Source organism: Phalacrocorax aristotelis, chromosome 1, assembly GCF_949628215.1.
Source record: "Phalacrocorax aristotelis chromosome 1, bGulAri2.1, whole genome shotgun sequence".
Lineage (NCBI taxonomy): Eukaryota > Metazoa > Chordata > Aves > Suliformes > Phalacrocoracidae > Phalacrocorax > Phalacrocorax aristotelis.
Window position 1 is genome coordinate 111,975,266 of NC_134276.1, and position 23,065 is coordinate 111,998,330.

General features: G+C 38.3%; 1 protein-coding gene across 10 annotated transcripts in view; it reads left to right on the top strand.

Moving 5' to 3' along the window:
• ROBO2 (roundabout guidance receptor 2) overlaps nucleotides 1–23,065 on the top strand; it is a 472,649-nt gene that overhangs the window by 326,841 nt on the left and 122,743 nt on the right. For all 10 annotated transcript variants that reach the window (XM_075102036.1, XM_075102044.1, XM_075102078.1 and 7 more), the window contains exons 5-6: nucleotides 5,096–5,234; nucleotides 20,247–20,374. In XM_075102036.1, coding sequence (XP_074958137.1) covers nucleotides 5,096–5,234; nucleotides 20,247–20,374 — 267 coding nt within the window. The remainder of the gene's footprint in view (nucleotides 1–5,095; nucleotides 5,235–20,246; nucleotides 20,375–23,065) is intronic.

The window sequence follows — 23,065 nt, forward strand, 5'->3', positions numbered from 1 at the left end:
TCTAGTGTGATCCTAATACCCTGTCTTCTTCCACATCCTAATTTTTGGCAGAGAGCTTTACTTTATCCAGATCATGTTGCAGTTAATGAAATAACTACAAATTATAGGTATACACACATATGGTATACAATACATATACATATAATAATATGGAAATATACAATTAAGAAGTAAATGAAATAACGCTAGTGACAGCATTCTGAAGTGAAACTTACTTCCAACCATCTAATGATTCTTTTTTCCTTTACATCAGAACGATAAAGTGAAAAACGCTTTTATTTCTAAACTATTTGCTATTAAATCCCTCCCCAAAGCCTTTTAATTTGTTTTTTAATACTTCTTTCTAGAACACAAAAACATTTTTAAAAAATGATGCCTTCTCTCCAGCAAAGACGGAGAAAACAGTTCTAAATCAGATTGAGCCTCAACATTATGGGGACCATCAAATCCTTCACTCTAGCAGTTGCCTCAGCAGAGCAAACGTATTAAGGTAGTCAGGATCATTTTAATTAGATTGAGGTCCCATATATGGCTGTCTAACTTTTTGAGGAACAGAGGAAGGGCAATAACACATCTGAAGGTCATCAGAGTCTCTCTAATAGACTGTGATACTCAGACCAATTGTTAAAGAGAGGAAAAATTGAGTTCTGGGGTTAGCTTGTGTCAGCATCCAAAGCAAGGAAAGGGTTTTCCTGTGTTTCTGGTTAGGATCAGTTCTGTAGGTTTTCTTGTAGCGCATATCTCAAGCACTGCAACAGATTCTAGGTGTGTGTCCAGATTGCATTAACAATCCCTTTTATAACTGCAAGCAAATTTTATTCTGAAGTTATAAAGGTCACCCTAGTAATAGCATGACTGGTTGACGTGACATATAACCATGAGCTATTTTATAGTTCTCTTCAAAGATTTTTAATATTCATCAGAGAAAGTATGGGAAGTGGGTACTTTATTTACTCAGTGAAAGCTTATAAAATAGCTATATTAAAATTTTTATATATGTCTATGATTTTAATTCATTACCCTTTCTTGTTTCTCAAATATATTGTGTTTTGAATGCTGTTGACAGAGTAACGATGTTTAATTATACCAAAAGGCTTTGTTTATGGGCAAATCATTTCAAAAGAAAAAAAAGAAACAAAAAAATTTTTTCCCAAGTTTATCTCTGAAACTAAATTTGGCCTGGCTTTGCAAAGAAGCCTTCTTTATTTAGCATGCTTGGGCAAGCAGCTCTCTGTCTCCTGAGAGATTAACATTGTAAGCAAGTTATGCAGGTGACTCAAATCCAGTTAATCTCACATAAAGAATGTTAATTGCATTGGCAATGGCATTCACTCTGATCACTTTATAGCTGTATAATTAGCTATTGGACATATTCAAGGGGTTGTCTGAGTGATGCAAATACAGGAAACAACATGAGCGTTAACTTGTTCTTTCCTGATTCACACTGTGCAAAATGCAGAGATGATGGAAAAATAGAAGCAGCAGCTATTGGTATTTGCATGTCCTTTGCTAACTGGGATCTGTACTTACACGGCTATTTATTTTCTAGCAAATTCTAAACTCTGTTGGAAAATACACAATCTTGAGAAGCTGATCTGAAACAAACATGTATGCATACTCCTAAGATGCCTTGATATAGAATCGAGTGATTTAACTAACGGCCTTTGGGCCATTTACTGTATTGTCAGCTGGGTTCTTCTCAAAATGTGACAGGAATTTATTTTCTCATCTCCTGTATAAGAAGCATTTACAGCCACAGGTAGCAATTTCATAAATACGGATACGTTACTTTCTTAGCTGTTTACAGGCAGCTTTTATAAACATGGTCTAAAAGAATTTTTGTATGCAGACCAAGCCAGCATACAGGCACATGCAGAGTTACTTAAATTGAAAGGTCTCTAAATCACCTACGAGGATGCCGATCTGGACCTAAATTTCTTGGTTTAGGATCATCTTTTGAAAAACAAACACCAAGATGTGAGTGTATTGTTTATGAGCGCTTCTTAGGAGAGAAGTTGTAAGATGCTGTTACAGACGCTTACAGAAAAATTCGTTATAATATTCCCTTCTAGATCAACATAGTTACAGAGAGGCCAAGTGCATTGCTTAGCATTAGGGTTAACAACTAATGCTTCTGTTACTTTGTCCAGTTTTAATACAGATGTCAAACCAAAAGGCTTTATCCAGGATTTTGCATGCCTGGTCTCTGTTTCAACTGATTTGTATTTTTTTAAAAAAGTTCCAGTATAATTCATTCTTCTCTAAGAATGTTGAAGTTTCTGCAGTTTGGAGGTGGAAGGTGTAATTGGAGGGAAATGGGGAAGGATTTGAAGGAGAGGAATGAAGGAAGCTTTTTGTCCTGGGAAATGCAGATCCCTCACATTGAATAACAGGGTCGTAGAATTTGATGGTAAATAGCTACCCTATGCCAGGGATGTACTTTAATCATCAATTCATACACCAGGGACACCAGGTAGAATGCGGGTCCGAACAACATTTTCCTGCAACTGCAGTTCAGTGCTGCTGTCAGTCTCCTGGGATCATACTTGGTTACTTTAACCGATTTCTCTTGTGTTAATATTGTGGATGGGCTGTATCTGGGTGACACAGAGAAGAGGAGCTCCAGTTCAAGTGTAGAACCATAGATTCATGGAATCATTTAGGTTGGAAAAGACCTTTAAGATCATCAAGTCCAACCGTAGTTCAAACACATCATGGAGAAGAGTCGGTGTGAGGTACGAAGAAGTGCGAGGCACGGGTAGTTGGAAGGGAGACTGGACTTGGACACTTGCTGGGTTCCAGCTGTGAACAGCATTATTTGGGGCTAGGAGGAGATAAATCAACTGCGGAAGCAGTCTGCAGCTGGAGAGGGCTGGCACAGCCGGTGGCTGGAATGGAGAGGGACTTGAGGCGCTGTCACAGGCTGGCCAGGACACACAGATGAGGGTAGGAGCAAGCCTAGCTGGAGATGGGGAAGGGTCAGGAGACCACAGGCACAGGGAAGGAAAAATCTAGTGAAGCACACTCAGGACAAGAATCTCTAGTGAAGGTTCTGTATGGCTGGTATACAGACACAGACTTGAAACAGGGAATAAAGACTGAGGTTTCAATGTGCAGGGAGAGGCTAGAACTGAATTTACTTGCCCAAATGCTGCTGGAACCTGCAGGTCCCAGTCCATACTAGGAATGGGAGAAAAGCAATGTCTTGGGAGAAATAGAAGAATCTCTGCCCGTTAGACATGTTTTTATCTCTAGCATCTGGAAAAGTGCTATAGATTCTTGAGCATGTCTATTCTTCTGCTGACAAAATATGGTTTTCCCTGCCTATAGGTCTCCCTACTAGTATCATGGAATTCCTATGTGATGCTGTCACTCATTTACATAATTATTAACAGGTGGTTTTGTGTTCCTTATTTTCTGATGTAATATTCTGATTTTTAAAAGTGGTGAACATTTTATCAGCTGCAACTGAATTCAATGGAAGCTGAGCTTTGAACACAGAAAATTAATGCTAAGTTTAAAAAAAACCAAAACAAACAAACAAACAAAACCCAAAAAACCCCACCCCAAAATGGAAGCTTAATGTCTCAGGTTGAGCATCAAAATTTAGCAGATATTTTTACATTGCTTTCTTAGATCTCCATTGTACTTTAGAGAGGAGCTATGAAAATAAGTGAATTGTTTATGAAGCATTAACATAGGTGTAATGGAGGTCATGAGGAAATTAATAGTTCTGTCTTTGAAGTTTGAGTAGTATGACAGGAGGCCACCCACCAAATAGAACAACTGAAGCAAAATATTAAACTCATTAAATGAATACCAACAAATGTTTGGGGAAAAAAAATAGTATGTGATCATATAATTGCAACCAGTCCCATAAGGCATAAACAGAAAGGGAGTGATTAAAGGGCGTGCAGACGGCCTTAGTTGTAGCGCTTCTGGCACTGAGGTGCTGCATGCTTAGTTTTGCAGCCTTATTAATGTTTTGGTTTGGGTTTTTTTTGCTTGTTTTTCTTTTATTTTATTATTTGGATATAATAAACACAGATAACCAACCCATGAACTCAGCTCTGTCGTTATCAAGACAAACTGCCTTAGTCAGAATCTGGTATTGCTTATGTCTGTGTGAATTTTGAATAATTTTTTTAGTGACATCATAGCTGAGAATGAAATGTGAAATGTAATGCGTAACCAGTTTTTAAATGTCTTTATAATAAATCCCTGTCTTGAGTGGAAATATTGCTTCATATAAACCCAGTCTTATAATGGTTTAACTCTAGCATAAATAATTTATGACAATAAAAGTGTGGTAAGGCTGGGAGAGGACAGAACAAAATTTATGCAATCCAAAGGCAACTTGGAAACTAACCCCAGTGACATCCTTTCAAATGAAATTACCGGTACTTTGAGTTTGTACCAGTATAACTGAGATCAGATTGTGGTTCTGCATCTGGATTTTAAGCAGGCCTGTACAACATTACGATAATTAATCATATTTGTAGCTGTGCAGGCTAACATAACAAGGGTAAACAGAACTTATTATTCAGACCTTAATTTAGTTTTCCGTGGTGAAGTTAGCAATGGGGATCAAGGAAGCTCTGACCTCTGTACGATAGTCCACAATTGCCTGAGATGCGTACCACAGAGTTTACGTTTTCCTCCGAAGCATCAAGATATTGATTATCGCCAAAGGCAGGCAATCTCCATTGGCAGCTCCTGTATCGCTAGAGCAGGCAAGGGCTTTTCGACCACGCCCTGAGTATGCAGTAGTGCAGAGCCAAAATGTTCACATGGAAAGGCATGGTCTTGGAGCCTTCTCTGCTGGCGTGGCAGGTGGGCAGTCAGTGCTAGCACAGTCTTTCTTCTGTTGGCACTCAGCTCTTGCGTGAGGGCCGGATGTGACAGTCACTGCCTCTCCAGCCTGGCAGTCGTCTTCCAGGCTCTTTATGCACATCATCAGTTCCACTTGTCTGAATTTGTGGAGCTCAGCCTCCTTTCTTCATTCTGTGAGTCGGTAAACAAAAAGATGCTGAAAAGTCAAAAGTGTTCGTTTCAACCCTCTGACTCACTAAGGAATTTTAATGTCTCTTTCAAGAACGGCCCACGTTTCTCAGGCGACCGATTAACCAAGTGGTGCTGGAGGAGGAGGCCGTGGATTTCCGGTGCCAGGTGCAGGGGGATCCCACACCCACAGTCCGGTGGAAGAAAGATGATGCAGACTTACCAAGAGGAAGGTGAGAGCAACATTCACGTTCCCCACACTTTCAAATTTCAATTGTTGCGTGATGCTGGGATCACTACCTACTACTTATCGTTTGTTATTTGATATTATGGGCAAGATTTTTTTCCCATATTGCTGGGCTTTGGCACTGCAAAACCTGGTCCAGAGCCAGCTGAGCAGGGAAGCCCATTCTGGGTTGAATTGTCCAAGGTAATGGATTCCTGTGGAAGAAAAAAACATGATGCATCGGTATTTGAGCACATGGGTATTCACTGAGTTTTCTGGAGAGAAGTAAAGATGTTTTAGGAATGTACTGGGGATAGCAGCCTTCATAATAATGTGCTCATACCAAAATGGAGAAAACTTGGCTGGAGAGTTGCAGAGCCGCTCCATTGCACCAGTGGGATGAATTAGAAGCAGAGTGCTGTCGTGGGTTTTGCTGGCTCCTCAGCTAACGTCTGTTAGTCTCAGAGAGAATCCTTCCTCTTGAGGAAACAAAAGAGCAAACTAGCAGAAGTGGAAAACAAAGTTGGGATTTGGAACAGGCCCCTTATGTTCAAGAAAGATTCTCTGAATCTGGAACGAACATGGAGAAGATTCCAGAGTGATCAGGGGATAAGAGTCTGTCTTATAAAAGGACGTTAAATTAGCTTGGCTTCTTTCAGCTAAGAGAATAGAGTTTGGTCCTCACTTTCTGGAACTCTTTCTAGTTTTCATGGTTAATCATTATGAGGTTAAAAAATATTAACACAGAAATAGGTCTGGGAACTGGAATGAGAACCCAGGTCTCCATAATCCAACCAATCATTCTGGCCCTGTAAATCCTGGTTTATTTTTGCACAGTCCTCTTAAATTCAACAGGAGATACGAATTGTGCCTTGTTTTCCCCACCACAGTTGATTGTTCTTTTCCATCAGTGTTGGTTATTCCCAGGGTGTTACTGATGGAATTTGAAGAAAGGGAAAAAAGAAATCTAGATCTTCTGTTCTTTAGGCAAGTGCTTTAAACACTGGACTTAAGTAGGCTGGCTGCCAGTGTTATTTCTGCTCCTCCAATCATGATCTTTAAAAATGTAGCAGCTACAATGGTGTTTATGGCTAGTTTGTGTCACTGTGCTGTGAGCTGACTACTAGACTGGGCCTTAACTAAAACAGGTTAGACATTGCTGTCTGCTTTCCTTGTCACAGCATGTCTTACGTCTTCACCCTGAGAAGGTGAAAAATGTGGTAAGACTGTTATCTGGCACTCTTCATCCAGTTGCTAAATATGGCGCTTAGTGTCACACACACTTTCATGAAAACCGGTGGCAAAATTCCTGTCACGCAGCACTTAGTCATGTTTGAATTTTGGGTTAATATGTTTTGTTTCTCAATTTCTAAATCTCACAAAATCCTAAAACTCATTTGGAGAATACCTGTTTTAGTTTCCACACCCTCAGCTCTGCAAGATGTCTTAGGTGAGCATGCAATTTTTCAGTTAAATATGTTAATGTAATGATACATAATCTAGAAAAAACATTTCTATATAAGTAGAGATATGTATTTTTTAATATATAGAAATACTTACATTTAAAAATTAATTTCCTTGCAATTTAAAACAGATTAAAAAATCACATAGCTTTTTGCTAATTATACTGATAGCTATGTATGCATGTAATACATAAAATATTATTATGAAGAGCAGACTTTTGGATGGCAGGACGAATTTTTCTCTTTGCTTGCTATTTAACTATGCATTTTAGTCCATAGTAAATACATTGTGCTTCTGTGATTTATTCTTACTATTGTGTTGCTTCTGTTGTTTTAAATCATGTCTACTTCTAGGTTTCATAAGCAGAAGTAATAGATGATGAACCAACCGTGCCTTTGATTAGTTTGCACTTTTATTAGGGTTTTTTTAATGACTATGTTCCTTCTTTTTCTTTTATACCTTACTGTGAAAAACATAGTAATATATGCTTTGAGGTAATTTTTTCTGTTCATTCATGATGTATTTCTAAGGAGGAAGAGATGAAACAGGAAGCACAGGAATAGTTTTCACTGGGCTTTTAACTAAAAGAAGAGAAGGTTTGTCAAGGACATTCTGATCATAACCAACTTCAGGCTCAGAAACTACTCGCAATGTTTTGCAGTGTTTTCACAGTGCTGTTTAACATTTCAACTGTGTTTTGGCATCTTAAAATAGAAAGTGGCGGTATATCTTCTTTTATGTCTGCTTCCCAGAATATCACAGGGATGGGTGAGAATGGGGCAAGGTTGCAGAACCCCACGCTGGAGACCACCTTGGGTGGTAGAGGACTACCAGTGCTCCTTCCCATGTAGTGAGTTATCACTGCCTGAACCACGTGGCTTGTGGTCATCTAGTAGAGTCCAACATGTACACTGCATAAGCAAATACCTCTGATGATCAGAACTGCATGTCTTCTTTTCTAAAATGTATCACTTGTATAGCAAGATACGTGAGCAAAAAGCGGAAATTTCCAAACCACACTGCATGATGCTTAATCAAAGATGATGATCTCAGAACACCTAAAAGAAAAGCTATTGTTTTCCTGGATTTTTTAATGCAAGCAAAGAAGTTTTCCCAGGTATAGTCTGAATGAACGGATGGATGGATAAGAAAATGGTAATATAGCAGTTTTATAAATGAAGAAGAGAATGTCTAAGTTTTTCCTCCTGAATGAAATGGGAGTTTTTTTTCTCTTTTTTGAGGTAAAAACCTAACTTATCTTCCAGCTTCTGAACTCCTTTATTTTAAGCATTTTAACATCCACAGTGAAACATGAAACCTTCAAGGAATTCCCTTTGTTATTCTTCCTACATACATAAATCCTTCTTCTGAGCAGATCTGTGCAGCTATTTCTCTTATAGCTTTCAATACCAATTTCCGGTTTTTACAGTTAACAGCCTTCTTTGCACATCTGTCTGGTTTCGTTTTTTCAATAATTTCCTTCTGGCTTCAACCCTAGATTACAAAATAATTATAGTGGGTACCTGTTCCAACAATTATTTCACATTTTTATATTTGTCTATTGTAGGTTCAGCTTTCAAAAGTGTCTAGCTGAGTGATAGCAAAGTGGGATAAACTGATTTTTTATATGCATTTTGTTTCTGTAATTTGCTCCTGGTGAATGCCAGAATCAGTGACATTGGACCCATAGTCTTTCAGAAATCCTTCTCTGTTCTTCCATCTTACTTCCTTTTAGCTTTATTAGTGACACACGTGAAAGCAGAGAGAAAAGTAATCACAGTAATTTCTACTGACAAATATAAACAGTATTCCTCCACCAATTGGTGCGTTGAGTTATAATTGGCAAATAATTTCAGGCTGTTACAGTTTTAATGATAAAGGTCCCTGGTGAACTGTAAGAATCTCCAGTTGCAATTGACTTGAGTGAGAAAAAGCAACTTCTGAAGAAATTGGTATGTTTGAAAATATAACTATTTAAAAAAAAATTAATTTGGCCATTTTGTTGAATTGTCTATGTAGTTACCCAGAAATCTCTGAATATCCATGATATAAAACTGAGGACAGATGGACATGTTTATTCTGAGGGTGCAAGGCTTCATTACAAATCTTAACTATTTTGAATTGATGTTCTGAAACGATCATGATAGTCTACATTTTGAATTTAAAACCTTAAAGTGTTTCTTACAGTGGAAGTTTCCAAAATGCCTATGAAAAATAGGTCTCACTAACAGTCAAAAGGACATTACTTTCCCAAAATCCTCTAAACCCAACTTCAGATATCAAAGACTTTGATACCAATAATGGAGGTCGTCTGTGTATGCTTGGGCAGGAATTATGAAACCTATAAGAAGGACCAGGTAGAAACAGTGTTGTGGTTTATGTATGCTAACTGTTTTCATAGTTCTTTTCCATTGTTGTGGTAATGAATTAATTAAATGCTTCCGACTTGAAAATTCTATTAGGAGCCTAAACCAATTCCAGCAAATTAATGATTTGCTATTAAAACGTCGGTACTGCACTAACAGGGAGAAACAAAGTACAGTGTGAACTCTGGGGTACGTAAAGCTTTTTTCCAGAAGCTATCCATTTCAAATCAGTGACCCAAGACCGAAATGCATTGTGAATCAAGGGTAGAGGTGCATGGTGTATATTTTATTTTAATTGCTCTAAAAGTTCAGCATCACACCACAGCTTCCACAGTACACAAAGGCGAGGGAATAGTTAATCAAGTCTGACTCATGTCAGACTACTGAAGGTGAACAGGATATTGTGGGGTCACCAGTCTTATGCCTTTGGCTGAAACGTTAGGTTCACTATTTCATGAATAGAGGGGTTTTTATTATACGTGCCATAAGGAAATAGCACAAAAATTGTACTAAAGCAACACAGGCAATTGTGGCCATGCAGAATGAACAGGATCTCTTGAAAATTAAATAAAAATTGTCTTTATATATTGAAGTCTTTTTTTCAGCCACATGTTCAGGTAGCTTTCCCTTTGCCTGCTTGGCAGAAATAGAGATTATACTTTCCTGCTATGGAGCTGATGGTCTCCTGTGTGGTGAGGAACTCAATATGACCTGAATCAACTTTTGATTCATCTGCTTTTTAGTCCTGCTAACAGGAAGAAAGTGATATTATTCAAGATCCTCCAGTATGAAAGTGGCATATCTATGACTAGCAATTTAATAAAATTTGAATAAGGTTTGTACAGTGTTTCATGTCTTCAAATTTTCTAGCGAAGCCGAAGAGAGCAGCTGCATAGTCTGTAATTACATAGCAAGTAATACGGATATTTTTTTTTTTGAGGAAGTGAAGAGATTTTCAATTACAAGTTAAAATTTATGACACGCTATAATAACTGTTTAAACCTTTTACACAGAAGAAGCTAGCAGTGCCAGCTCTTTGGGAGAGCGAGGTTAGCTCAGCAAATGTATTTTTCAGTTGCCTTAAAAATGACTGAGTAGCAATCACATGGGCCTTTTTTTTTGCATTCCAGCCCAGAACAGCTGGTTTAGCTCAGTAAATACATCTTTAATGAAATTACAACCTGCTCTTGTAAGTTGCATTTAGAGGCAATGTCTGATTAGATGAATATTGTCCTAGAGATGAAAAGTGGCAACTGCACCAGGAGGACAAGGTATTTGTTTTACACGCCACCCATGCAATGGGAGTATTGGCAGAAAAAACAAGAGTGATGCCTCAGAAAGAAAATGGTGTGTAGTTTACACAAAGTATATTGCTAAGTGTTAAGAGATCGTAGGTTATTAAACAAAACAGAGGAGTGACACTCAGCAATGAAAATGAAAAACAGCACAGCAAGCATTCTTATTTACTAAAGATTAGGAATATTCATTAAAATTATTTGGGAGAATGCATTCTTTTCTGTTGCTGAAAATTACCCCTATATTTAAACACATTAAAGGATTGTCATTATTTGCTGAGAACTACAGGTTTTATATTTATTTTGATTAACTGCTATAAGTGACAGACACAGAGGTTTAACCATAACTGCAGTTGAGAGCTCAAACTTGACTTATTCTAAGATGTGTGTTACATCCAACAACAAAAGTCTGTGTAGATGTTAGTCTTGCTATCTTTTTAAGGGTGGCCTTTTTGTGCCTGAAAAGTAGTTGTGTACGCATAGCCTGAGCAGAAGCTCCATCTGTCACACTTCTTATACGTGTGCGTTTTCACCATCTTCCAGGTGTAAATCTTTGAAAAGGATTTAAATACAACGACAGCCAACCTTATCCCAATAAACTCAGAAATGTTAGATTTTTAAGAGGAGATCCAGAAAGGGCCTGATAGCCAGAGATGTTCTGCATTTGTATTTCTCTGTGATTGCAAGATAAGACCCTGTAAGCCACAGAGACAGTAATTTTTAAGAATAAACACGGTGCTACATAATTCTATTTATATTCCGTGGTTGGGATAGTGAGGTATTTAACTACAGCCTCCTCTAGATACAACCAAGGGGAGAATGACCTTTCAATGAAATATGAGTTAATAACACTACAGCGCTGTGTGCTTTGCTTGAGTTAATCTCTGTGCAGATTGTAACAAAATGCAGTCTAATGTGTATTGAAAATTAATTAGAGTAAAGAGTGTGTTTTAGTAGTGTAATGGGTATAATCTTTGGTTACATCAGCAAATTTCTGATGCAATTAATAACAATTAACAGTTTTAAATAAAGGGTCAGGGAAAAAGGATGTTTTTCATATTAGCTGTATCACATGTACTATTCATCACCTCTGGTTAGATCCAGTATGATTTGCATGCCCATCTTTTGTTTCCTAAGCTAAAGCATCAAGGAGAGATTAAGTCCCTTTATGAGGAGCATAGGGGAGAAGATTGGATGTTCTTAATAGCTTGTCAAAAGGAGACAGTGAAAGAAAGAGGTTTAATATGCTATTTGTATTCTTATGTACATCTGGAGGGAGTAGAGGTGGTTTGCAGAGGGTGTTGTTATCTTGGGTTTAATGCAGCACATGGCTAACACAGGGCAAGCTGCAGTGCAACTTGTGGAGGGTCCGTGTAGCCTAACCGAACACAGGCAGATTTCAGCGGAGTGCAATGTAAGCATCTTCTTAACAGTTATGTTGCATCTTCTGAGGAAATTTCTCCTGTAAAGCCAGAGATACCATTTAGAGATAGAGAGCTGACGAGGGGTAAAAGGGAGGCGGGCTTTGGTTTACTTTTGTGCCTATAGCATCAAGATGATGTACCCCAGTGCTGATGGGGTATCCCCCCCTGTTTGTTCTTTTCGTTGAGGATCTCTCTCCTCTGATTATGTTTTGCCTGTCAGTGATCCCTTCTTGCTCTGTAAGTGGAAAAATTTTCCTTAGTTTTCTGAGGAATGCATGGCCAAGTGAAAGTGTAAATTAGAGTGTTTTTTGACATTTAAAATCCCTCAAGGCATGACATTGAATAATGTCCTGAAAACACATCGTCCCGCAGTTATCCCAGAGGTCTATAGCCTAACCCAGCAGTTATCTGCCATTCAATTTGTATGAAACATTAAATGCTGTGAGCAAAAGTGTTAGACACATGGCTCTGCTAGAGTGATCAGCAGAGAAACAGTTAATAACATTGACATTTAAATTGGCTTCATGTTAAGTGTCAGTTCTCACCACAGAGCTGAAGAAGAGCTATTGTTTCAGGCAGTCTGTTTGCGGATGCATGGAAACCGTCTCCAGTTGCTTACAACTGGAAGGTCAAGGTTGGGAAAATAGCTTTACAAGTCCAGGGACAGCAACCAGAAAGGAATTGTGTCAACTGGCAGTCCTGCCTACATGTTTTCTCTTTATGCTATGTGAACTATTGGTGATCTATGAAGTGATCACTGGCAGTGCACTTGAAATGGGATTGTCTCAAGAGAATGCTTTATTTTTTTGTTCTGTCTTGTTTAACATCCTAAAGTTGTTAAATTTCAGAGAATTAATGATGTCTCTAGCAGAATTCTGAAACAAAATTTAATGCCAGTAGTTGTAGGCTCAGACATGGATTTCTCTGAATTTTCCACTCACAGAAGACTGCAGTAAATAAATGGTCTTGCAGGAAGGAGGCCTAAGGAAACTTTATGTAGACTTTCACTCAAAATACCCGTTCTAGTGCTTGAATCTTTCTTTAGCATCAGAAAAGCAGAGTATACTAAGTAAAAGCTTACTAATCACATAGTTTACACATTGTATTTAGAAGTTTCAGAATATTGAGGTAGCCTGTTTTCGTGAAAAATAGACAGCTTAATCTCACTGTTATCAGTTTATTGACTATTAAAATTATAGAATGAAAAAGTAAAGGTGTTAACCATGCAGTTTTCCTGTAAAACCCTCAGGAGAGCAGGGAGAGGTAAGCTGGTAGTTACCTTCAAGTGTGAGTAAGATTCAAGAGCTCTGACCACAGCATCATTGATGATACTGGAATGGCTGGCCTGCAGGGATTTCTTCTGCTTTAACACATTCCATCCCTGCATGGGATATAAAAGTTGTCATTGCAGTTAAAAACAACCAGACAAAAACCATCAGTGAAAATAGTGCAAGGCTAAAGTTTTATCCCTAAGAACTACTTTCCAGTTCCTGTTGGTAAGTCCTATGTTGAGAATTACTTAACAGTAGCCAAACGTACTTTTTAATAATATGACTTCTGGCTCAACTGTATTATTGAAGACACTTTCATTAAAACATTAGCATGACTTCATCTTTAATTAGCACTTCAAGGTTGGTTCCTGATTCGAAATACAGATTAGAAAATATTTCAGTTAGTTCTCTGACAAGTTTATCATAATCGTTCATCATGCTGAAGGCAAATAAGAATTGGCAGGCCAACACAAGTTCTGTTTTTTTCAAACTACTCATAACCTGTGTGCTCATGTTAAAAGAAAAGGCATCAAGCCATATTTAGTGAGTGCAAGGTGCCAGTGTGGGCTCAGGTCTTCCTACTGTGTTCCAGTCCTTGCTGTATCGTGAATTTTTTAAAAACAGAAATGGACAAAACCAGTATTTTGCTTTTCCTTAAAATTCATTTCAGTGGCATGTGCTGAGCAGATAACCCTAGAGAATCAAGGATGCTTTTCTGATGGATGAATTTATGACATAGACATTAATAATACAGAACTCTCCAAGTGCCTGACAAATGTGCCTCATCTGTGAGGGAAAGGACTACTTCTGGTGACAGGAGGATAGGTCTCCATGCCAAGTCATTACGTGGTCTCTTAGCTCATACTTCCACCGACATTCCAGTTTTTGAAATGTGGAGCCCTGTCTGGAAGTAAAATCAAATCAGAAGCCCATTTGGGGTAATTATCATGTGGTAATTCCCTATGAGTATTTCTTTGTGCAGAGATGGAGTGTGCATCAGTTTAGATAAGAGTTTACCAAGTCACTGATTCCCAAACATAAGTTTTGTTCTTAACTTCTATGTGTTTCCAAATTATTTCAATGGGAATAAAAAAGCAGTCTCATTTTTCTTTTTCTGGGTCTTAGTGCATGGCTACGGATTTTGTGAGGAACTAGTTATGTGCATTCATGTATGGATGTTTGTATGTAAGAGTGGTACTGCATAGTATAATGCTTCCAGAGAAGTTGGAAAACACCATTTCCTTGGACATAGGTATGGTTTCACAATGTTGGTTCAATGACTGTAACTGTTAGAGACCTCTTTTATGAGATTTAGGCCACTTTATTGAATGCCTTAGTTTAAGACACAGTGCAGTGTGGGTTTCTGTTTTATATTATTGCAATTGAGAGTGTCCACCATAAGAAGTTACAAATAATCTGCTGATAACAACCTGTAAAAGATTTTGGACTAAAGCAGAACCTGCTGTCAGTATATTTAAAAAAAAAACACGATAGTGAATAGTAACCTGTATTACTTAGCTCTTTTTCTGGTTTGTTGGAATAAGGCCAATGAATCATTTTACATGACTGCTTGCATATATGCCTTGCACTAAGAAATTCAAGGTAATATCACATTACCTTATACCTTTCTCTGGCATGAATGGCGTAGCCAAAGAATAAATGGGAATCTGGATGTGTAGATGTGAGTGACATCCGTCCTGTCAGCACCTTGGGGATAGCTCCCTGGTAGCTCAATTTATCATAGCTGTAAGCAGTGTCTTAGAGCCACCCAGCAGAAACAGCCTTGATTTCAGTGGTGCAACAGAGTAATCTGAGACCAGCGCACAGAAATGTATAACTTCGTGCTCTCTGTGGCACTGATTCAGGTTTTGCTAGGGAAAGAAAATCAGAGACTGCTTTATCTTCCCCTCCAAAAGCTGTCACTCATATAGGTGCTTTCATATAGGTTCTTTCTTCTTCTACTTATCAGTGCATGGGATGGAAGTGAAAAAAAGACATTTTCTGTAAGGGAGCTGGTAGTAGGGGTGGATGCTTCACTGCTGGGAATGGAGGCTCTCCATTCTGCTTCTGGATCACGCAAGGCTGAAGCAGGTAACGAGCTCATGCTTCCGATCTCACTGCAGCTTCTCCCTGGCTCCCTCCATCTGGCAGATAGCCTAGGAGCCAGTGAAAAGCTATGGCACTATGATGGGAGCTGAAGTGCCAGCACCACAAAAGAGAAGTGGAGACAGAAGCTTAAGCCTCCTTAACTACCTCCTGTTTACTCTGGTTTTGGCCAGTAGCATCTCTCTATTTCGGCTCCCTAATCATTGATGTTGTGAGTAATCTTGAAGCTTTGTGCGTGATTTGCAAAATAGCCTGGCAAACAGGCAAAGGAAAATAGAGCAAAGTCATTTTTGTGCCATCTCTAAAAAAACCGAAATCCTACAAAGCCTACATACAAAGATTCTATTTTATAGATATTATTATTATGATTATTTATTTACAGTAATGTTTTAGGAGAAAATAGGTGCCTGGTATAAACTGATACAAATTTTTGAGGCCAGCAACATCAGTTCACAACAGTTAAGATGTGACTTTTTCTCTTGCAAGCTCCCCTTAGCAAGTAATATATCTTTTTAAGTTGGATTTTTTTAAATTCAGTAATACATTCTCATAACTTTAAAATCCACAGCTGAAGCAGTTAGTTAGACCCACTTGGATCTCTAGAAATGTAATGACTCCAGCTGCAAACACAGTTTTGCTATGTGAACAACAAAAAGGTGCATATATTTTTACGCATAGCTGCATGCACTTTTTTGAAAATCTGGAATTCTAGGGGTTCTGTGAAGCACCCAGTGAAATGTATATCAAATGGAAAAAAAGCATATTGCTAAATCTCTCTAAGTTGAGTAAATTCTCTCTCTTTTTTTTTTTTTTTTTTTTAATTTGATAACCATGAGAGATTGGTTGCTGAGTATGGACAGATACACATTTGAATGAGGGGGAAAAAATGATAACTGTGACAAAACCAGTTTAATTCAAGATTATTCTTAGATGCTTAAGCCAATGCATTACTCCAACCTCAGTACATTAATTTGTGGTACTTAAAAACAGTTAATGTGTTTTGCTTTATTTGTTATTTGGTTGAGCAGATGGTAATGGTTTTGACACAATTCAGTTTTTTATTTTTCTTCTTTTCTTTTCTTGAAAAAGACAAGGCTCTTTTTCCCACTTTGTCACAGCTGGTTACCAATCAATCTCAATTCACGGTACAGTGATGATAGCACATGTTGTTCAGGGGCCAAATCTGATTGGGTTGCATTTTCAGCAGTGTTTCATATCAAAAAAAAAAAAGTGTCTGTATGGCAGTGACTGTCAGCACACTATTGTACAACTGTCATTAATCAAAACTAGCAACAATGAATGCATTCATATGTGCCAGAGACTGCCAGATTTCACTCAAAATCACCCAATTTCTATTAGAATTTCCTCACCAGCAGTGTTTTCTCATCTGCTTGTTGTTTCTCTGTTTCTTTCTTCCTTTCCAGTCCCCTGCCCCCATTCCTTCTCGGTTAATTAAAGGCAGACCTGCTCTACCTATTACTTGTAGAACAGAAATTATGTAATGTGGTGCCCAAAAGTGGCTGATTTATATCTAGGCATAGGCTGAGTAGCTGTTTAAAAGACCTCTCTCAGCTCAGTCTGATGGCTGAAGTGTAAACTGAACTGAAAGGTTAAGCGCCTCCAAATGTTTAACAAAGAGAAGTACTTAAAATCAATTAGATGGCCATAAACATGTGAAACTGATGTCTGACGCCCTACAGTTTTAGCTGAATGTTGGCATTAGTTGGTTAGGAGTCAGCAATGTTTTGGCAATATGTCAGAAGGTGTTTCTTGACACAACACATATTTTGAAGACGTTGCCTTCTTAGCGCACCGGCAACTTCAAGGACCAACTTAACCAATAAGCTGTGGTTTTCCACCACTCCCTCATCAACCCAGGAGTCTTGTACCCTCTGCCTGTGACTGGTATTAGCAGTCAGAGAGGCCCTGATCCTGGTTCCCAAGTGTTCAGTAGCACTAATCTAGATGAGAGTGACCTCCAGAAACTCAGGTGGAAACATCTTGCTGTGGGAATATGAGGCTCTGGGACTGAGAGAAGACACTGTTCAAGACTGTTCAAGTGGATGCTTGAAAAACTGAAAACGTATTCACTCCTTGTTACTTCACAGTCCCTTTCTCACACAAGCTCATTGTGCTGCATGGATCAGGCTAAAAGCCAGTTTTCTTCCTTTCTCCTTCCTGCCTGCTTCATCTGTCAAAGCTTTTCACTGAACTGTGGTGACTTCTGGGGACAGTGTGGGTGGAACAGATGACGTATCAATACTTCAGGACAGCAGATGGTTATAATGTCCCATGGGTCCATCTATGTATGAACCTAATTGCTAGATGGCACATTCTGTCAGGGTAGTCCAAAAACCCAGTGTGGCCTTGTTGGAGAGGCAGCCTTGGAGAGCTGGACCTCTCCTTGAAGTAATTGGTAACTGGGCGTGATAGTGACACGTTTACGCCACCCTCCATTTCACGAACCAAGTGGGAGATGATGGCTGTACCCTCACTCTGCGTCCTGGCATGCCGTGCAGCTGGCTCATTCCCCCAGCAGCCTTTGCACAATTTGCATGATTGGCAGATGCAAGCATAAAGACTGCCAAAGCCTCCAAGGCAGCTGGCTGGCATGCCGGTACCAGCACATCGGTGAGATGAAGAAGAGCGAGTCAGCTGCAGCCCACAGCAGATTGGAGAGCCCTGTCCCAGGCTACCTGCATCCCTGTTCAAACAGCCACTCAGTCAGATACAGTCCTGCTGCCTGTCTGTTTTTATGTGGGCAGCGGTAAGTGAACCACAGGGATGTTATTTGTCGGGGGGGAAAAAAAAAGGAAATTAAATAAATGGTTAATTGTTGCCCAGCTTTATAACTATGATTCTAATATCCAAATCATATTTATATTATGGCTTATCTTAGTTTTCTCACCTTACAGGAGCTGAATACAGCTTTATATTTTTAGTCCCCTAGGACTGGCCTCACGTCAAGAAAATAAGCATTTTCTCATCTGCAACTCTGTGGTCGTCCAAGACAAATAACTGCTCCATATTTGCGGGATACTGTTGTCATGTTCTTGAGATTTTTAAGGGATACAATTTGCCTTTTCTCTCTTATGAAAACAGCGATTTCTATTTGCAATTGACTAGTGCTGCACAGCATGCAAAATGACATAATTTGTGAGCAGTCGAGAAGAAATGTGCCTCAACTGCATATGGCTGTTGAATGTATTTGCAATAGCTCTGTACTGCTCCAGAAACTGCATATTAAGTTCTCTAGCATCCCAGCTCCCCCCTGCCCCCACAATGGTGTGACACTAGCAAAAAAAATTGTCCCTAAAAGTTTCTGAAGTTTGCCATGGCATCTACTTATTCTTCCCCTTGTCATATTTCTGATTTGTTAGTTAAACCGGAGATACTGCATATACTTATAGTTACGTGTGACTCCTAACGAAAGGGGTATTATATGTGTTTGTGTTTATCTCTGACAGAATGGTTAGCCTCAATTTGGTCTTTTTTAATTTATTTTTTGCTACTGATGAAAATGGACTTACTGAATATAGAATGAAGCTGTATTGTATTGTGGTGAGTGTGAAAAGATGTCTTGACTTCTCTTTATTCCTAGAATTGCTAGTAATGCTCTAATTGATGTTGTGAGCTTTAATTAGACGTAACAGAACTTTACAGGTTTCAACATAAAGGATCCTTTGTGTTAAGATGCTTTAAAGTCTGTTAGCACACAGTGCTCTCTCTACAAATCTGTACTAAAGGATCCAATAGCAATATATGTTATATACACATAAATTAATGTTCCAGATTCCCAAAGTATTATAAAATACTCATAGGGCCTCCCAACATTCCTGTAACTAATTGCATTACATTCTATTCATCAAAACATTTAAGGGTGCTCTTCCAAACGATTTCAGTATGCTTTCTGAACAAGTCTACAAGGTCTTTACTGTATAACAAAAAGAAGGTAAATTAATCAGAAGTTATGTCATGAGTGTATATACCGTGAGAAAGAGTATTGATGTCTCCTGAAGTCTCAATCTTTCTTTAGTTTCAAGTTCCTATTTCACATGAGAATCTGAGTCTTAATTCTAGATTCAAGGTAACTTAATTGAGGTATCATGGTCTTATTACGTCTAGAAGAAGTGTTCTTGAAAATAATTTTACAAAAGAGTAAAATATCCATGCTGAAAACCAGGGTTTTCCTGATTTGGGAGCCAAAGAAATTTCATGCATTAGAAAGTCTCCCATTGACTTTAATGAGCTTTGGATTAGAGCCTAAAATAGTTTGTTAAACATGACTTCTGCAGGATAATAACAATTTAACTGAAAATTTTTTTCTAGGTGTAAGCACTCTAAATGCCTTGAGAATGAATGTACGCTGCATGCTGAAGTACTTTGTATTATTTCAAGTTTTACACATCCTCATAGTTTTAGAATTATTGCAACAGTAGAAATAAGGAAATGGACAAAGCATAACTGAATTGTTCCTAATTTCTTTTAAGAAAGAGAAAATGTTATTGTTCAACCTTACTGAATCATTTTGTTGTATTTCTGTGAAATTGATAAATCTCCTTTAATGTACCTCTTTAATAAATGTCACCTTCCAAAGCTTAAATATATTTTTTATTTTTTCTAAGAGTGTAGTGTCAGATCCTACCAACATGCTCACAGTTTCCCTAAGGGGTTGCTGCTGTAGAGAAAAAGTATATATAAAGGGAAATTTCCAAATCAGCAAAAGGTAAAATGTGTAGCTCACATAGTTAAAGGCATGATAAACCTGAGCTGTCATGTATTGATAACTGATGTCTGATAGCTTAATTTTATCTTATTGCTCTATATCAAGGACAAAGTGAATGATATTATTAATAAAGCCCTAATACTGAGTGAACATAGCAATACTAATTTTATGTAAAGTTCCTAACTAATGCAGAGTGCAATAAAAATGTCATGAAGATTAATGCTTGGTGGAATTATCTAATGCTAGATACTAATTTATCTTCCAAAGTTGGCTCCAAAATAGATTCAGGCTGGCATATTCCAGGTGAGAGTTTTCATTCATTTCTGTTGTCCACAGAAGGAGTTTTCATTCTTCTTCTGTAACGCAGGTATGACATCAAAGATGACTACACTTTGCGCATTAAGAAGGCCATGGGCACAGATGAAGGAACCTTCACATGCATTGCTGAGAATCGAGTTGGAAAAGTGGAAGCCTCTGCTACCCTCACTGTGCGAGGTGAGCGATCCCATGGAGGGAGGGCCTGCGTCCTATAGGGAGAAATTGCTTTCTGACAAAAGGGGCCACATCCTTACCTGTCCTCGTTTGGGTTTCACATACCCTTTGCAATTGAGGGTACTGCACTGATTTAGAGGTGAAATCCTGGTGCTGTTGATATCTCAGGCAAAATTTTAATTTACTCCAATAGGATAGGATCTCCCTGAAGTTAAAGAGCTGTTCCAGTGTTCTTGATTGAGGAACAGATGCATATATATATATATATATGTATGTGTATATATGTGCATAATCAAGCACTACATAACTGTGAGCATAGACTTTAATACGTGAGCCATCAGTTTAGGCTATTACTCAACTTCCTTTCTCTAATAGGTATAAGAAGTATAGTAAGTAGCTATGTTTATTAATGCCAAACATAATTCAGATAGTATTCTTATGCAATTAGCTCTGCCATAATTAAACTCTCTACCATTACTCTTTATCTGAAAGATAAACCCCAGCCAAAGGAAAATGAAAATCCTAAAAAAATTTTGTAAGTATTACAAGGTAAAGACTAACATATTGTCTCCTAAAATATTCTTGGTCTCTAGTATCCACTCAGTGTTTATGTGCTGCTGTTTGATGTGGTAAGGAGGTTTTGAGACCAGTAGAATAATGAGTTGCCAAAATGTCTTTTGTGACAGTAGATATAGACATGCTAAAGATTGTGGGGAGAGAAAAAGTTTTTAGGCTAATATTTCCATATGAGTAAATAGCATATAATCGTTATTACTTCATTCCAAAAGATAAGCAGCAATTTGGCACAATGGATATCATGCAGACGCTATTTCACAGTTTAGTGGTGCATGCTGACGGTTTTCAGTAGAGCTGTGAAAGGTTAATAAAAACATTTTTAGCTTTATCTGTTCTTTTCTTTTCATACACATTAAATCAAATGTTCAAAGTCTCAGTGGATTGCTTTATTAGAACTGGGGTCAACTGACCCAAGAGGCCAGCTTCCATTTCCATCCATTTAATGCATGGACACAGTTCAGTTTAATTTGCTGAATTCAAAGAGAAAAAAAAAGCACCAAGTGGCTTGGGAGGGGGGGCGGTGTGGGGGGGAGAAGATGTTAGTATATAACAAAGAAAAGAGAGTATTGTGGTAATCCATCTGCTGAAATATTACTTCAGTGTTCACTTTAGACAATAAGGGACAGCTCTTCCCGTTTTAAGCGGAAGAAATAGGTTTACCTGCTACATGCTTGTGTAAGAGATTTTTCTTCCATTTTGTAATGTGAGAAAAATAGTCACTACAATGAACTCCCAGAAATACTCTCAGTCTGTTCCTTTGTCACAGGCAGAATCATGGTACCCAATAAATCTGGCAACCAATTTGATAGCCCTTAAATACTCCTAGAACTGTGTATACATTACTGGAGCAAGCCTTTTAGATTTGCTACCCACACTTGTGATATAAACAATAGATAGATTGAAGCAAAAAATCCTTTGAAATCACTGAACCCTGAACCTGATGAAATTAAGGTGAAAAAAACCTGAGGAAATATATAATTTAATTGATTTTCCTACAGTAAAAGCAGGTTTTCATTATCTTAGGTATTTTCCCCCCCTGGGTTTGTCATTTATAGTCAAATTCATAGTGTTTATCCAACTCAAAGGAAGCCACAATATTATAAGCATATTAAATGTTCAGGATATGACAGAAAATGAGAAAAGCCAAGAAATTTAATGGAGAAGGTTATTACTCTGAATTTTCCAAAAACAAAGGGCTGGGCAAACACCCGTTGACTTTAAAGGGGCCGTGAACAATGGTCCTTTTAATTAAAGGAAGCCTTAATTCTGAATTCTTAATCTTCTGCCTGTTTTGTCTGAAACTGCTTTTACCATAACCACTCATCATGTAGAGGAACAAAAACACACAGCACTTCAAAATTTACTTTGAGAGTGCCTTGGTCCTTGCAGGTGTCATGTAGCTACAGCTACAAACCTGGCAACAGCAGCATTATCCTTAGCTCCCCCATTCGTGGCTCCATCTTCTCAAAGCAGGGGATGACAATGCAGTCAGGGAGTTTGTGTTACACTGTCACAAACAATAACAGCATTTGAATTCTGTGGCTCAGCCTTCATGCCCTCTCTTGGAAAGGTGCACATCGCTCATTCCTTGTCTCTCTGCAGAAGAAGGAATATGTCCATAATACTAGAAGACAGAAAGTGGTCAAATAGATGATGGGTGAGGAAGGGCAGCAGGCTTGAAATAGTTAAATGAAGTGGGTACACCAAAGTAAGTATAAAGCCACAGAAAGGTTGAGAACTAAGAAGGTCCTTGCATGCTGTGTTACCTCTGGATCTGCATATCTTACATTTGACCCTAACCTGCACATAAGCATACAGAGCTGGTTGATTTAAAAAAAAAATAAAATAATAAAACAAGAGAGAGAGAAAAGAAAAAAAGAAAAAAATGTGTGCTGTTGCTCTGAAACGTGTAACTACTTCTACTGCTAAAATAAGGGAAGTTTGGCCTACCCAGATGCAACCTGGAGTCAATTTTATGTCCAACTTTTCAGCTCTTCTGGAAGGGGATGTCTATATTTTGTTAATAGAGAGACTGACAGCCCTCTTCCCCAGCACAACTATAATGAAGGGCTGTTGCTATAACCAAGAAATCACTTGTTGCAGCAGCAGCTTTCTGTC